Source organism: Sebastes fasciatus, chromosome 14, assembly GCF_043250625.1.
Source record: "Sebastes fasciatus isolate fSebFas1 chromosome 14, fSebFas1.pri, whole genome shotgun sequence".
NCBI classification, from domain to species: domain Eukaryota; kingdom Metazoa; phylum Chordata; class Actinopteri; order Perciformes; family Sebastidae; genus Sebastes; species Sebastes fasciatus.
The window spans coordinates 32,094,307-32,108,841 of NC_133808.1; the positions used below are offsets into that span (position 1 = coordinate 32,094,307).

Sequence of the window (14,535 nt, forward strand, 5' to 3'; positions counted from 1 at the left end):
TTCTAGATAAATCGATTAATTGTCAAAATGTCAGAAAATAGTGAAAAATGTCCATCCAAGTTTCTTAAAATCCAAGGTGATGTCTTTAAATGTCTTGTTTTGTCAGATATAGATAAATATATTCAGTTTAATATGATATAAAACAGAGAAATGTAGGAAATCTCCATATTTGAGAAGCTGAAAACAGCATTTTCTGCCATTTTTGTATTAAAAATGACTTTAACGATGAAACTATCTACGATCTAAACCTTTTCATGCATTTTCAAACTCACTTTGACACACACACATATGTGCAACCTGCCGTGCACGGGTCACCTCATATGGAGTTTCTTTAGTGTCTTTATTGTGCACTCAAACGGTATCGGTTTGAGAGCAAAACTATCGACACGGTATTCTTGCAAGTCAGATAAATTTGTGAATAAAAACGTATTAATGCAAATCAAAATTAAAATCAGAACGTTGTGCTTGTTGTTGAGCTGACTCTTGTGGGCGGGACTTTTGGATTTGCATTAATACGTTTGTAAGCACACATTTATTTTATTTGCAAAAATCATATTTTTTTGAATCCAGTGTTGATAGTTTGATTGCATAATAAAGTACATCCTCGTAGGGATCCTAAAACCCCTCTGATCCGTAGAGAACCTGTGACTGAGTGGAGGTGAGATCAGACTCCGTGTGGCTGATAAATGATGTGCTGGGCAGCCGTCTGAAGCGAGCCACAATACTCCTGATTTTACACAGCGTCCTCCTCCCGTCGCTTCAACCTGCTGACACCAAATCTACCTTGAAATGAAGTTGCGGTCCCTCAGTGGAGGACCGGACCTGATCTGAATACAGCCTGACAACAATCTGCTGCTTGTTATTCTCATTCCTGACACACAGAGATTCTTTACTTGTTTGGTTTCCCTCACTAAGGGCCGGTTTGCATTTGATTAGAAGTCCCTGTGTAAATGGGTCGAGTCGGGCTCAGACTGAGAACACACTACGGTGATCAAATGTTCCCTCTCACAATGCTTTTCTACTCTCAATCTACCAGCAGGCTCTCTGTGCTCCAACCTGCTGAACCGGTATTGTTCCGTGTAGGTGTTGCTGACTCAGTCGGCCTCTGAATGTGACTGTTTTGGGCCAAAGCTGTTGCTTTTCTGCCGGCCTATTGTTGTTGTGCGGTATAAAAATATGTCTGGATAATCCTGGCAGCTCTGGGTTCAGTGTTCTGGTCCCTGCAGCCGTGCAGCTCTGCTGAGTGGGCCCTTTCTGGTTTTCTGCTGCGCTGCAGGTATTCACTGAGGTTGAAACATCGGCCTTAATGTAGTTTTAGCCGTTTTCTTTCTGCACATAAAACGAGATTAGAGGCATTAGCTGACAACCGGAGAGTTTCAGCTGGACTCTCTCTGCTCTGATGTGTACTGTATGTATCAAGGCTGTCAAAGTTAACGTTATAATAACATAAAGTCATTTTAACGCCACTACGTTCTTTAACGCATTAACACAATCGATCTTTAGGAGGTTGTAGCGGCTCAGTTTTAAAGCTAGAGTGAAGATACAGGTATCATAGTAAACTATAAAACCTGATGAATCCATCGGTACCAACCAGGTCAGACTAGCTGGTCATGAAGGAGGTTAAATAACGCTCCAAACTTACACTACATTTTGACGAGGAAAATCTATCATGTCCATTTTTAAAGGGGCCCCTTGACCTCTGACCTCCAGATCAGTGAATGTAAACTTTGAGATGAACAGAGTGAAAACTGCATCTTATTAGATAAAACAGATGTTGACAAACTGCATAATTTGCTTTTAAAAAAAGCTATTAAATCGCAATATATCGCAATTAGATCTGTCAAAGTTAACATGACAAGTCTCAAAGATTTTCAGTTTACCGTCATAGAGGAGGAAAGAAACCTGGAAATATTCACATTTAAGAAGCTGCAATCAGAGAATTTAGACCTGAAAGAATTCAAACTGATTAATCAATTATGAAAATAGTTGGTGATTAATTTAGTCAGTTTATTTATTGAGCACATTAAAAACAAATGTTGACCAGAGTGCTTTTGGAGAGAAAAATACAATCATATAAATAACATTTTTAAAAAATAGCAGAAAATAAAGTATTATAGAGAAATGTAAGAATACAATTGCAAAATAGGGAATAATAAAGACATAATATGACAGATCATGTAGAGTAAAAAGAGATGATGAACATCAGCGAGTAGAGTTCTGGTTTAAGACGTGTAGTAACGGCTCCAGCAGCGTCCTCCAGCCTGCAGCGATAAGGTGATAGACTGATGAATATCAGACTCTGGTGTTGTTTAACACACAGACTCACTGATGTTCTGATCCGATCTGATTGAGGCTTCCAGAGGACCAAACAGACTGAGTGAGGAGTTCATTAACTTTCTATAGCACCTCTTTGTGCAGAGCTGAACTGAGCTAAACGTCCAAAAGTGTCCCGTCACCATCAGCAGCAGCGAGCGGCGGCGTGTCCTCAGACCGGCTGACGGCGTGTCGTCAGACCGGCTGACGGCGGCGTGTCGTCAGACCGGCTGACGGCGGCGTGTCGTCAGACCGGCTGACGGCGTGTCGTCAGACCGGCTGACGGCGTGTCGTCAGACCGGCTGACGGCGGCGTGTCGTCAGACCGGCTGACGGCGGCGTGTCGTCAGACCGGCTGACGGCGGCGTGTCGTCAGACCGGCTGACGGCGGCGTGTCGTCAGACCGGCTGACGGCGGCGTGTCGTCAGACCGGCTGACGGCGGTGAAACAAGAATTCAGTTCATTTATTTGAAGGATACTTGGAGTTATTCTATATCTTATGAAAACCAACAATGTGTTGGTCTCTCGGTACTTTCTGTGGCACTAATGTCCGCTGGTTCTCGCTGAATACATGAATCTTTAAAGGCACTTTAAAGCCTTCTGCCTGGGTTTTATCAAGTTATTGTGTTCAGGACGTTTCTGGGCATCAACCTCTATAAAAAACAAAACGACCAGGTGCCAGATAGTTTGCAGAAATTGCGTACACAGCGCCAAAAAAAACCCTCAAATATAGCGAGGCGAAACAACAAAGCTGACAAAGCTCCAGATAGAGAGTCAATCTGGTGTTTGGCTTTCACCCGCTGGCGAGCACCATAACCCTCAACCCTCAACCCAAACAACAAATCCCAGTCAATGTGCCTTTTAAAACAACTGGTCAGAAATGTCCTTTTGAATTTCCTGAAACAGCTTCAGTTTTTAAACGTTGCTTAAATAGTGACTTTTCTGGGGACTATTTTCAGCGGCGGATGAATCCACATGTGGTGCTCTAGTGGGTCTTTGTGGCAGCAGGACGGAGTGTTTGTGGGATTGAGTCAGTAAACTACAGTGTGTGTGTTTATGGTGATGAAAGAACATGGGCTGTCAAAGTTAATGAGATAAGTAATGGTACGTGTCCACAGGGGCGTTTTTTATCGCGAGGGGACGCGACGCTTCCCAACATCGGACGCTGTGTGTGCTGTCCCTAGAAACAAGGCACTCGGCTCCTGATTGGACGAACGCTTTCCCGCCGTTGGCTGCTGCTCCCAGCTTTCAAACCGGAACCAGTATGGAGGCTCGTTTGGAAACTTTCTTGTCTTATTTCACGTAAATAGTTCACTGAGATGTGTTTCTGAAAACATTTGAGGAGAGAAATAATCCATGTTGATGAATCTGTCTTTATTTTAGATCAACGTTTAGTTTAAAATATCCTCTGGAGTTTGGAGAGGCGGCGAGTCGCGTCGGACACCCGTGATTTACATAAAGTAGACGAGTCCTCAACTTTATGCAAATAAGGAGCGGGCGTTGTGACGCCTAGTCTCTCGAATCGCGACACCACGCTACCAGAATGCATTGCGCGGCTGCTTACATAGACAATGAATGGGGAGCGTGGAAATGACGTAGCCTGTGGACACGTACCATGAGGGATGATGTACAGCAAGCCGCTCATTGTTGTTGAATCCCCGATGCTTCGCGTCGGGATGCAGCATCACCCTGAAGGGGTTTATTTCACAACAATGACCCGCTAGCTGTTCATTATCCCGCTTATACCACGGCTACTTACTGAAGAAATCAATCATTTGACCAGAAAACGGTCCTCCAACAGTCTGTTACACAGAAACTACAGACCGCAGAACGCCGTGATTGACCAATCAGAATGGAGTATTCAACACAGCTGTGTAATAACAAAGTTTAAATACTTCCACTCCGCTGGGTTTATAATCCAATACCCTCAGTGAATATCTCCTCACGGTCTAATTGCTGTCCTAAATGTGAAACAAACCCTGGACCAGATGCCAGATCGTAAAGACGCATCCGAGAGGAAGCTACGAAAACGGCGGACACAGCGCCGGGAAAATAAATAAGATGTAAAGTGGACAAAGCTGGATCCAGAATGAGAGTGACTCTGTGGTTGGATTGGATGGATGTTAGTTGTGTTTACAAACAGCAACAGACAAATCCGTCCTTTTTTATTTCCTGATTTGTTAACAAGATGAATAATATAGAATATGGCCAGCCTTATTCTGATACCACAGTGTCAAAACACTCAGCAGAATGTCCTTTGTCCTTTTCTAAGTGTTGTATATAGAGACCTATTGTAAGATTCTTATCATATTGATGAGTAAACAGTGTTTTAATGTTGAGCGTGGAGGCGGAGGACTACGAGGAGCCGATAGACGGGCTTGAACGCTGATGAATTCTGTAAAACAATGCGACAGGAAATCAAGAGGCGTCTGAGCAGACGAGCGGTGACGGGACGAGGCTGTTAGGATGAGATGAATCACTGGAAGAAGGAGCTTCACTCATAATGGGAGTGATCATCATCGCGGTGCAGGGCCTCGGAGAGAGAGAGAGCGGCGGCAAACGGCACAGCAGATGTCAAACAGCTTTTCAATCACTTTCCGCGGCTTTTAAGCAGCCTCACTCCAAACATATGGGCCGCATCCATTAGTGGGATAGACTGTATGTTCCTCTCAGCGCTCCACTTCGCTGTGTTCTCGGTGTTATGTGCTGTTGCTTGCTGTCAGAGTGGAGATCTCTAATAGTCTGTGCAGCGGCGGGCTCTCTGTGGTGGCGAGCAAAGGCTGCACAACGACCACAAAGCCACAGTTCTCCTTCCTGTTTATGTCCAACAGTTTATTAGTGTGAGAGAGTGAGAACGGTTGTGGCTGCCGCTCACTTATTGCAGCTGATTTGCGGTGGTTTGGTGTTTGCTTACAGCCGGTTCACACTCTCAGTCTCCACCAGACTCTTTATAGAAAACAGCCCTTTATACTGAAGTCTGGAGGCTGCGAGTCGGTCAATGAGCCACCTGTTTGGTCTCCCCGTTGTTCAGCCAGAGCTCGTTTAGAGCCAGCCCGCGGTAATGACAGAACACATTAGCTTTCTCACACAATCCTGGACTGGATCTCTCAGAAAGTAGAGTTCAAAACTAAAAACAGACAGAAGCAATCACAGGAGCCGGCTCAGGAACAGAGTAGTGGTAGAAATAAGGATGATCCACAGATTAAGATGGGTTTCTATTAAAGATACGAGACTTCTGATTGATGCAGTTTGTGTCACGGACGACACTCTTCCTCCCAGAGTGATCAGTGCAATTTCTAACTTTCCAGTGAAAGCCTTTTCCTCAAAAGATGAGATAAAACTGTGTAAGTGGACCTTTTGAGTTTAAATGATCTTCACCCAACGCTGTCTCCTACAAACTCACGTTCCCACACAGCTCAACTGCATCTCTTTGTTTCCCCTGAGAATTTATTGGGAGTAACATCAGGTGTACAGAAACGTACAAATATCTATATACAAATAGAGCACAATGTAAAGGGTCCCTCAGGATTTTGGTATTTTTTCCCCAAAGCCCCCTCCCACCCAACGCTCACCCAACCCTCACCCAACGCTCACCCAACGCTCACCCAACCCTCACCCAACGCTCACCCAACCCTCACCCAACGCTCACCCAACGCTCACCCAACCCTCACCCAACCCTCACCCAACCCTCAGCCAACCCTCACCCAACGCTCACCCAACGCTCACCCAACGCTCACCCAACCCTCAACCAACTCTCACCCAACCCTCACCCAACCCTCAGCCAACCCTCACCCAACGCTCACCCAACGCTCACCCAACGCTCACCCAACCCTCAACCAACTCTCACCCAACCCTCACCCAACCCTCAACCAACTCTCACCCAACCCTCACCCAACCCTCACCCAACGCTCACCCAACGCTCACCCAACCCTCAACCAACTCTCACCCAACCCTCACCCAACCCTCAGCCAACCCTCACCCAACGCTCACCCAACGCTCACCCAACCCTCACCCAACGCTCACCCAACCCTCACCCAACCCTCACCCAACGCTCACCCAACGCTCACCCAACGCTCACCCAACCCTCAACCAACTCTCACCCAACCCTCACCCAACCCTCAACCAACCCACGGAGAGGAGAGCGACGTCCGGCTCCACCGCCACGTTACCGCCATACGATAACGTTTCCTGATAACGTTTTCGCCCTTTTTTTTGGAAATATTTCAGACATTTTTCAGACTTTTATTCAGACATATTGGCCTTTTTGGGCATATTTCAGACATACTTTGGCATTTTTTCTGACTTTTTTCAGCCTTTGTTCTGATTTAATTTCTGACATATTTTGGCTTCAGCTTTAGCTCTGCTCTGTGTAGCTCTGCTTTTCCTGTCAATGTGTGAAACCCAAAGTGTTTCCATCCTTTACTGGATGTGTAGTGTTTACCACGCTGGATTTAACATGGGAGGGTGCAGGTCGTATCCACGACGACCCTCCAACGTTTTAGACTCTCTGAGGTTTGTTTTGGTTGACGGATACGGAACGGATATGACGTCACGTTACTCAGACTACCACAATAAAAGCGGTAACTTCCTTCTACCTCCACAGAGACTCAGATGAAGCAGATATAACGATTCTGGCATTAAAAAAATATATATTTAGAAATTTTTAAAATAAATAGTGATACATAGGTGAATCCATTGTTTTTCCCGCCCCTATGTAACACCGGTGGCGACGAGAAGCCAATTAAAATAAAGGGAATGAAAAGTGAGTGAAAGCAGCCTAAGGGTTGATAACAACACATTTAGGCCTCGTCACCAGAACCATTAACAGAACCCTCTGAGACGCTGCTGGTTCAGCACCCAGCAGCCTCCGTACCGTCTCTCTGTGGCTCACTATAACGTTATCACTCACTCCCTATCTGCTAACTGACGGTCTATCAGCAGCCGGCTGTTCACTGCCTAGTAAACCTCTCACAGTGGTTCATGGTGTATAAGAGGAGAGGAGAAACAGTCAGCAGCAGCAGTTAAGGAAGTCATTACCTCGCAGCACATTACGGCCGGAGAGCGTCACCATAATACCTTTACTCACTCTGCCGGTGTAGCCGGGGTTTACTCTCCTATGTGTCACCTGTGAGGCGGCTGTGTTTGCACATAATCTGGTGCACCTGCCTCCCTTAATGCCGTCCCCATTCACTGTGCGGCGCTGATAGCATATAGCTTAGCCCGCGGCCACGCGGCACCCGTTTAGTGCCGGTGTAACTGATAGGACTTCCATTAATAGGATGGAGCACATTACAGAGAGGCTTTATTACACAGCTGGGTGCTGCTGATTCCTGATATGGCTTCACATTTACTGCCAACATGGAAACTGTTATGAATATTATTGTTGAAATAATATCTTTATTTCTTTTCTCCCTCTCTGCTGTCTCGTCCTCCCGGTCCGTCTCGCTATAAAGGAACAGCATTGCAGCGTCGGCAGTGTGCGCCTTCAACCTGAGCGCCATCAGCCAGGCCTTCAACGGACCCTTCCGCTCCCAGGAGAACCCCCGCTCCACCTGGCTCCCCACCACCAACCCCATCCACAACTTCCAGGTGAGTTTAACCACCAAGGACGGCTCCATTATCTACCCACTTTCCTGTCTTTCAGAGGCTGTAGCAGGTTTACAACTAGAGTGAGGGTATCATATGAAACTAGAGAACCTGATGAATCCATCGGTACCAACCAGGTCAGACTAGCTGGTCATGAAGGAGGTTAAATAACACTCCAAACTTACACTAAATTTTGGAGAGGAAAAACTGTCATGTCCATTTTCAAAGGGGTCCCTTGACCTCTGACCTCCAGATCAGTGAATGTAAATGGGTTCTATGGGTACCCACGAGTCTCCCCTTTACAGACATGCACACTTTATGATCATCACATGCAGTTTGGGGGTAATGAGCCCAACTGTAACTAAAACTAACTAACTTAAAACAAAGATAAAAAAAAATAAAGAAGCAAATTAAAACAGAAATATCAGCTTATGTCACATTTTATCAATTAAAATGAATGGCTTCATTTATTTTTAATAATATCTTTGCTACATTTAATGACATTTATTTATTTATTTATTCATTATTTTGGCAGGTTCCGTCCATACTTGTGCACTTTCAAAATTTATTTTAATTCATTATTATCATTATTATTTATTTCTAATATATGACTAGAAGAACTTGACCCTCAGTGCTGAGCAGCATCTCTAAATAATCTCCAGGTTCTCAGCTTTCAGATGATGTACACCACTTCTATGTGACGTCTACTGTTGACCTCTATCTCCCCTAAAGACCCCCTGGACCCCCCTAAAGGAGACTCTACTGTGGGTCTCAGAGGGTTAACCACATCCAGACCAGACTAGTACGGGCTAAATGAGTCCGTGTTAGTCTTTCCTCAGTTCAGATGGTTAACTGGGATGAAACCCATCCTGTTCTGTGAAGGTGTTGTTTGTTCTGAAAGAGACAGAGAGGCAACAATGAGTCCACTTTTTATATATATCGCCTAAAATCACACATTTGTCTCAGAGGATCTTCTGAATCTTTACAACACAGCAGAGCCTCTTCCCTTCCTTAGACTCTGATTTGGATAAAGAACAACTCAGTCCAGTCCCTCCAGGAATTTGTAATCTTGTGATCACAAAAAAAAAAGAAAAAAAGGCGTCTAACTGGAAGAAGTGCTGCCAGTTTCACTAATCACTGCAGCTTTCTGCACACAGATAATCCAACTCAGAACCAAACCAAGCCTCAAACCCAACACATGAGTTTAACCATGTTACTACAGTGAACAGTGTTCTCAGACGGCTCTCGTTCCCGGGCTGGATCACAACAATAAAAACTCTCTCAATGATGTTTTTTATTAACTTAGAAATATAAAGTCATTCCCTCGTACTCGTACTCGGAGCATGTTGGCAGTGATGAATTCAGAAGAGAAGGAGCGCTGCCAGGACAGCTCAGAGGAGAACAACAGACGCTGCATCATATGTACAATATTATCAGAGGGTCTGCTCTTCAATATCAGTGTTTTCAGATATAACCATGGTCCATACTCAGCATAACTTTAATATCAGAGCCTGTGTGCGTTCATTATAGTAGGGCTGTCAATCGACTCAAATATTCAATCATAATTAATCGCACAGTTTTGTATCTGTTCTAAATGTACCTTAAAGGAGATTAGTCAAGTATTTAATCCTCTTATCAACATGGGAGTGGACAGATATGCTGCTTTATGCAAATGTATGTATGTATTTATTATTGTAAATCAATTAACAACACAAATCAATCACAGATATTGATCAGAAACCCTCACAGGTACTGCATTTAGCAGAAAACAATATGCTCCAATCATAACATGGCAAACTGCAGCCCAACAGACAACAACAGCTGTCAGTGTGTCAGTGTGCTGACTTGACTATGACTTGCCCCAAACTGCATGTGATTATCATAAAGTGGGCATGTCTGTAAAGGGGAGACTCGTGGGTACCCATTGAACCCATTTACATTCACTGATCTGGAGGTCAGAGGTCAAGGGGCTTTTTTTAAAAACTTTTTTCTGACATTTTTTTGATTTTTTTTTTTTTATATTTTTTGACTTATTTGGACAATTTCAGACATTTTTAAAATATTTTTCAGAAATTATTTTCTATATTTTTCAGACATTTTCAGAAATTTTCAGACATATTTTAGACTTCTTTTCAGACTTTTTGAAAAACTATTTTTCAGACTTTTTATACTTTTCAGACAATTTTTGGACTTTTTTCGGATGGTTTTCAGGGGAGACTCGTGGGTACCCATAAAACCCATTTACATTCACATATCTGGAGGTCAGAGGTCAAGGGACCCCTTTGAAAATGGACATGACAGTTTTTCCTCACCAAAATTTAGTGTAAGTTTGGAGCGTTATTTAACCTCCTTCACTACAAGCTAGTCTGACATGGTTGGTACCAGGTAAAGAAATCAGTGACAAATTTGCGTTAACAAGTTAACTCATGTTAACTTTAACAGCTCTAGTTTTTATATATTTAGTTTTAGTTTGTTTGTTAGCTGTATACATACTAAATACATGATTGTTTAATATTTAATCTTCACGCTGCTTTAGTGTCCGATGTGAAGAGATTGTGTCACAGTGCCGTCTCCTGGAAGGTCAAGTCCGTTCAATGTCTGTGGTTCAATGTAACGAGAGTCTTATAGCTTATAGCTAAAACTGAAATTAATTTATGTTCATTTTTATTTGTTTTTTACCAGGAAATATAGTTTTAGTTTAGTATCTTCACTCTAACTTTAAAACTGAGCCGCTACATCCTAAAAAATCACAAGTTATGTTCGTGCGTTGGAGACATATGTGGCGTTAAAACAAATTTGTGTTAACGCCTTATCACATTAACTCTGACAGCCCTAGTTTTTATCATTTGGGATTTTTTTTTTTCTTTGTTGTTGATTAATATATATAATCAATCAATCATCTTTAATCTCGTATCTAAAACCCCTCTTGTGTAGAGCTCTCTAGCGGCGCTGCTCATCACGAGGTCCCCTTATAGACTGAATTCATCTGCAAGATCCTGAAGAGGCTGATCACCATTTCACAAGGAAAAATATAACATAAACAAGTGCTAATAATATAGATATCAGATATCTAATAATGTAGATATCAGATATCTAATAATGTAGATATCAGATATCTAATAATGTAGATATCAGATATCTAATAATGTAGATATCAGATATCTAATAATGTAGATATCAGATATCTAATAATGTAGATATCAGATATCTAATAATGTAGATATCAGATATCTAATAATGTAGATATCAGATATCTAATAATATAGATATCAGATATCTAATAATGTAGATATCAGATATCTAATAATATAGATATCAGATATCTAATAATGTAGATATCAGATACCTTCTAAAAGACAAGAAAATCATTGCTATATTTCCAAAACCGTCTACGTCTCCAAACGTCATCCAGAAATGAATCTAGCATCAGATCAATCGCTCATCTCTCGTGGTAAAGAATGAGCAGAAGCTGCTAATCTGTGCAGCCCAAACAAAGCTCTCAGACGGCTGTCATTTCATATCTATTCTCCTGCTGGGTTGTTGCTGTGGTCACATCACCATCACACTGTTTTACTGCACAGAAAATAGAATAAAGGAACAATCTAAGCAGACACCTCCTCCTCCTCCTCCTCCTCCTCCTCCTCCTCTCACCCTTCTTCCTCTCCTCTCCAGTGTGGTACCATCGATGACGAAGGTCCCAACGAGGGTCTGACGGAGCGCAGCCTGCAGGACGCCCAGCGGCTCTACCTGATGAATGACGTGGTCCAGCCGGAGTCCGTCGACCCGCTGGTCATGCAGGACGACGTCCGCTTCTCCAACCTGGTGGTGGACATCGTCCAGGGCATGGACACCCTCTACCACGTCATGTACATCAGCACAGGTCAGTGAACGCAACACAGCTCAACATATATATCAAGTAGAAACACACCTTCAACATCTGTCTGATAATGTCTTCTTGTCTAATCAGAGTATGGCACCATCTTAAAGGCGCTGGCGACGCCCAATAAGAACCTTCAGGGTTGTTACCTGGAAGAGATGGAGCTCCTCCCAGCCGGGGTGAGAGAACCCATCCTGAGCCTGCAGATCCTCCACAGCGACCGCTCGCTCTTCGTAGGACTCAACAACCGAGTCCTGAAGATCCCTCTAGAGAGGTGCTCCACCTACAAAACCGAGACGTGAGTAACGCATCAAACACAACGTCTCTCTTTTTCTCTCCATCTATAAAATGAGTCGACAGCAGAGCCTCACTTTACTTTTAATGTTATCAATCAAAGAGAGATGTTCTCCCCTCGTCCTAAAATGGTGCTAAAGCCATACTAGAGTACTTTGTTAGTTGAAGCAGCGGCGCTGTGTGTGTGTTTGACCAATCAGCGATGGTCATCCCTGCAAACTCCACCCAGAAAGCTCCTGTACTTTCAGAAAGTACTATTCCCCCGACCAGGACCTTTTCTGGGGTAAAAAAGCCCCGTAAAATCTCCCCAGAACTTTATTGAGACCCTGGTTCCTTCAGTTGAAATGCAATGAGCTCCTCAAAATGTTCTTAAGGTACGTGTCCACTAGGCTTGTCGTGGTAGTCGGTGTTACCGGTGTCACACACCGATTACATCACGTACCCACCGTTGTTTTGCTTTTTTTAACAGAAATAAAACCCATTAGTTCATTTTGGCGTGTCAGCGCTGTGTTATCAATAGATCGTCGGACGACGGACACTATAAACTGACAGTGAATGCATCTGCTTCATACGGAGTCTCAGCTCAGAGTAGCAGGAGTCAGATTTCATACTCGGGACGAGAGAGAGTTGATAGACAAGACGATGCAAAGCGGAAAGCAAAAGTGCCTATTTGGCAATATTTCAGATTTGAACCCAATGCTATCAGGGAACCGTAACGTTAATGAGGTCATCGCCGTGCGGAGGACGGAGCGGTCACAGCCGGTGCTCTGTGGAGCAGCGTCAGGTGGAAGCTGGACCGGAGAGGCCAGACACACCGCCACCCGACGGTAACGATCAGAGTCAGCTCTCTGCACATATTGACCGTCATCTTTCTTGTAAAATATCCGTTTATTATAAGAAGTTTATTAACCGGTGGGAAAATTACTCACCGTCACATCTCAGTGTCCACAGCCTCCATTGTCTATGTAAGCAGCCATGCAATGCATTCTGGTAGCTTGGCGATTCAAGAGATGGACCGCTGACGTTGGCCGCTCCTCATTTACAGCTGTGAGGTTGAGGTCTCGGCTACTTTATGCTAATCACGGGTGTCTGACGCGACCTGCCGCCTCTAGAAACTCCCTAGAAACATTCTGTGGAGGCAATTTCTGTAAAGAAGGACTCGAAAATCAAGAGAGAGCCTTTTAAAGGTTTAATAAACACTTGCAAGTGGGCAAACAACCATCAACATAAATGTTCAGGGCTGAGAGCCCTGAGTCTCTCCGGTTTGTGACATTTATACCCTTGCGTTCATGCTCACAGTCGTTTATCTCACATTGTCTGTCTGACTGACACTTCTGTCCATTTAGGGTTTCTTGTCCTCAAATAGGCGCTACAAGTTCGTTGACTAAGTATGCAACACCGAAACACAAATAGGCTTTAAGGGCAATGAGTGTCACCTGTCATGACCTTAGGAATGTGCAGCATGTTTGCATTTTGCCAGCACACATTTAAACTATCTGTTGTTGATCTAAAACAAAAAGAGATTCATCAACTTCATGGATGATTTCTCTCATTAAATGTTCTCAGAAACACATTTCAGTGAACTATTTCTGTGATTATAAGAGAAGAGAGTTTCCAAACGAGCCGCCGTGTTGGTTCAGGTTTGAATGCTGAGAGCAGCAGCCCACGAGGTGAAGTGTTCGTCCAATCAGGTGTCTAGTGGCAGCCCATCAAGCGTCCGATGCTGGGAAGTGAGGCGATAAAAAACGCCTGTGTGGACACGAATCATTAGTTCTGCTTTATTCCTCATCTCTCTCTCTCTCTCTCTCTCTCCTCTCATCACCTCTCTACTGTCTGCTCTGATTGTTGTGAGACTAAATGAATAAAGTGATGGACCAGGTGAGGGACAGCGGTCTGAAAGCAGCCGTTCGGTGAACACACTGAACAGTTTATTGTTGGTTTTATGTGTTTTGGCCGCGGCTCCGTTTGAACCTGGTTGATCCTCTATTGAAGGTAATTATCTGTCCTCAACTAGGATTAATGTCTGCAGGACCTCGCACTAGAATCATTAAAGTCCGTATGGAACCAGACTAATGACCGGGGCGGTACCTGCTCGCTGGGGGAAATTAATTTGTTGTGCTGCTTTTTTTAATGTTTTTTTCTATAGTAATGAAGTGGTGTATTATACAGACAGAGAAAGCCCTGCTCTGCCTGTTGTTTGAGTCTGACTCAGAGGACAAACAGAAAGAGTTGCTGCTCCGCCATCTTCAGCTTATTCATGTGAAAGTCTGAGAGAGAGAGAGAGAGAGAGAGAGCGAAGGAGGAGGAAGAGGAGGAAGAGGAGGAGAGCTCGCTGGCTGTTTGTCCAACCTGTATCTCATCAGCGCTCTCAGCTCGGCCACCTCAGTCCTTCAAAGTCAACTTCATTTTAGCATACAGATGGCTTACTGCTATTTTCACTCCGTGTGTGTGTGTGTGTGTGTGTGT

At 43.9% G+C, this 14,535-nt stretch overlaps 1 protein-coding gene and 1 long non-coding RNA gene across 5 annotated transcripts in view; one reads left to right on the top strand and one right to left on the bottom strand.

Annotated features, from left to right (window-relative positions):
* sema5ba (sema domain, seven thrombospondin repeats (type 1 and type 1-like), transmembrane domain (TM) and short cytoplasmic domain, (semaphorin) 5Ba) overlaps positions 1-14,535 on the top strand; it is a 220,391-nt gene that overhangs the window by 169,977 nt on the left and 35,879 nt on the right. For all 4 annotated transcript variants that reach the window (XM_074657944.1, XM_074657943.1, XM_074657946.1 and 1 more), the window contains exons 10-12: positions 7,766-7,901; positions 11,571-11,778; positions 11,866-12,073. In XM_074657944.1, the coding sequence (XP_074514045.1) occupies positions 7,766-7,901; positions 11,571-11,778; positions 11,866-12,073 (552 nt within the window). The remainder of the gene's footprint in view (positions 1-7,765; positions 7,902-11,570; positions 11,779-11,865; positions 12,074-14,535) is intronic.
* On the bottom strand, positions 2,105-12,059 carry LOC141781947 (uncharacterized). The gene is made up of 3 exons (XR_012596990.1): positions 11,925-12,059; positions 11,550-11,752; positions 2,105-2,261 (listed from the first exon to the last, which is right to left on the bottom strand). It is a non-coding gene; the product is annotated as an uncharacterized LOC141781947 (long non-coding RNA).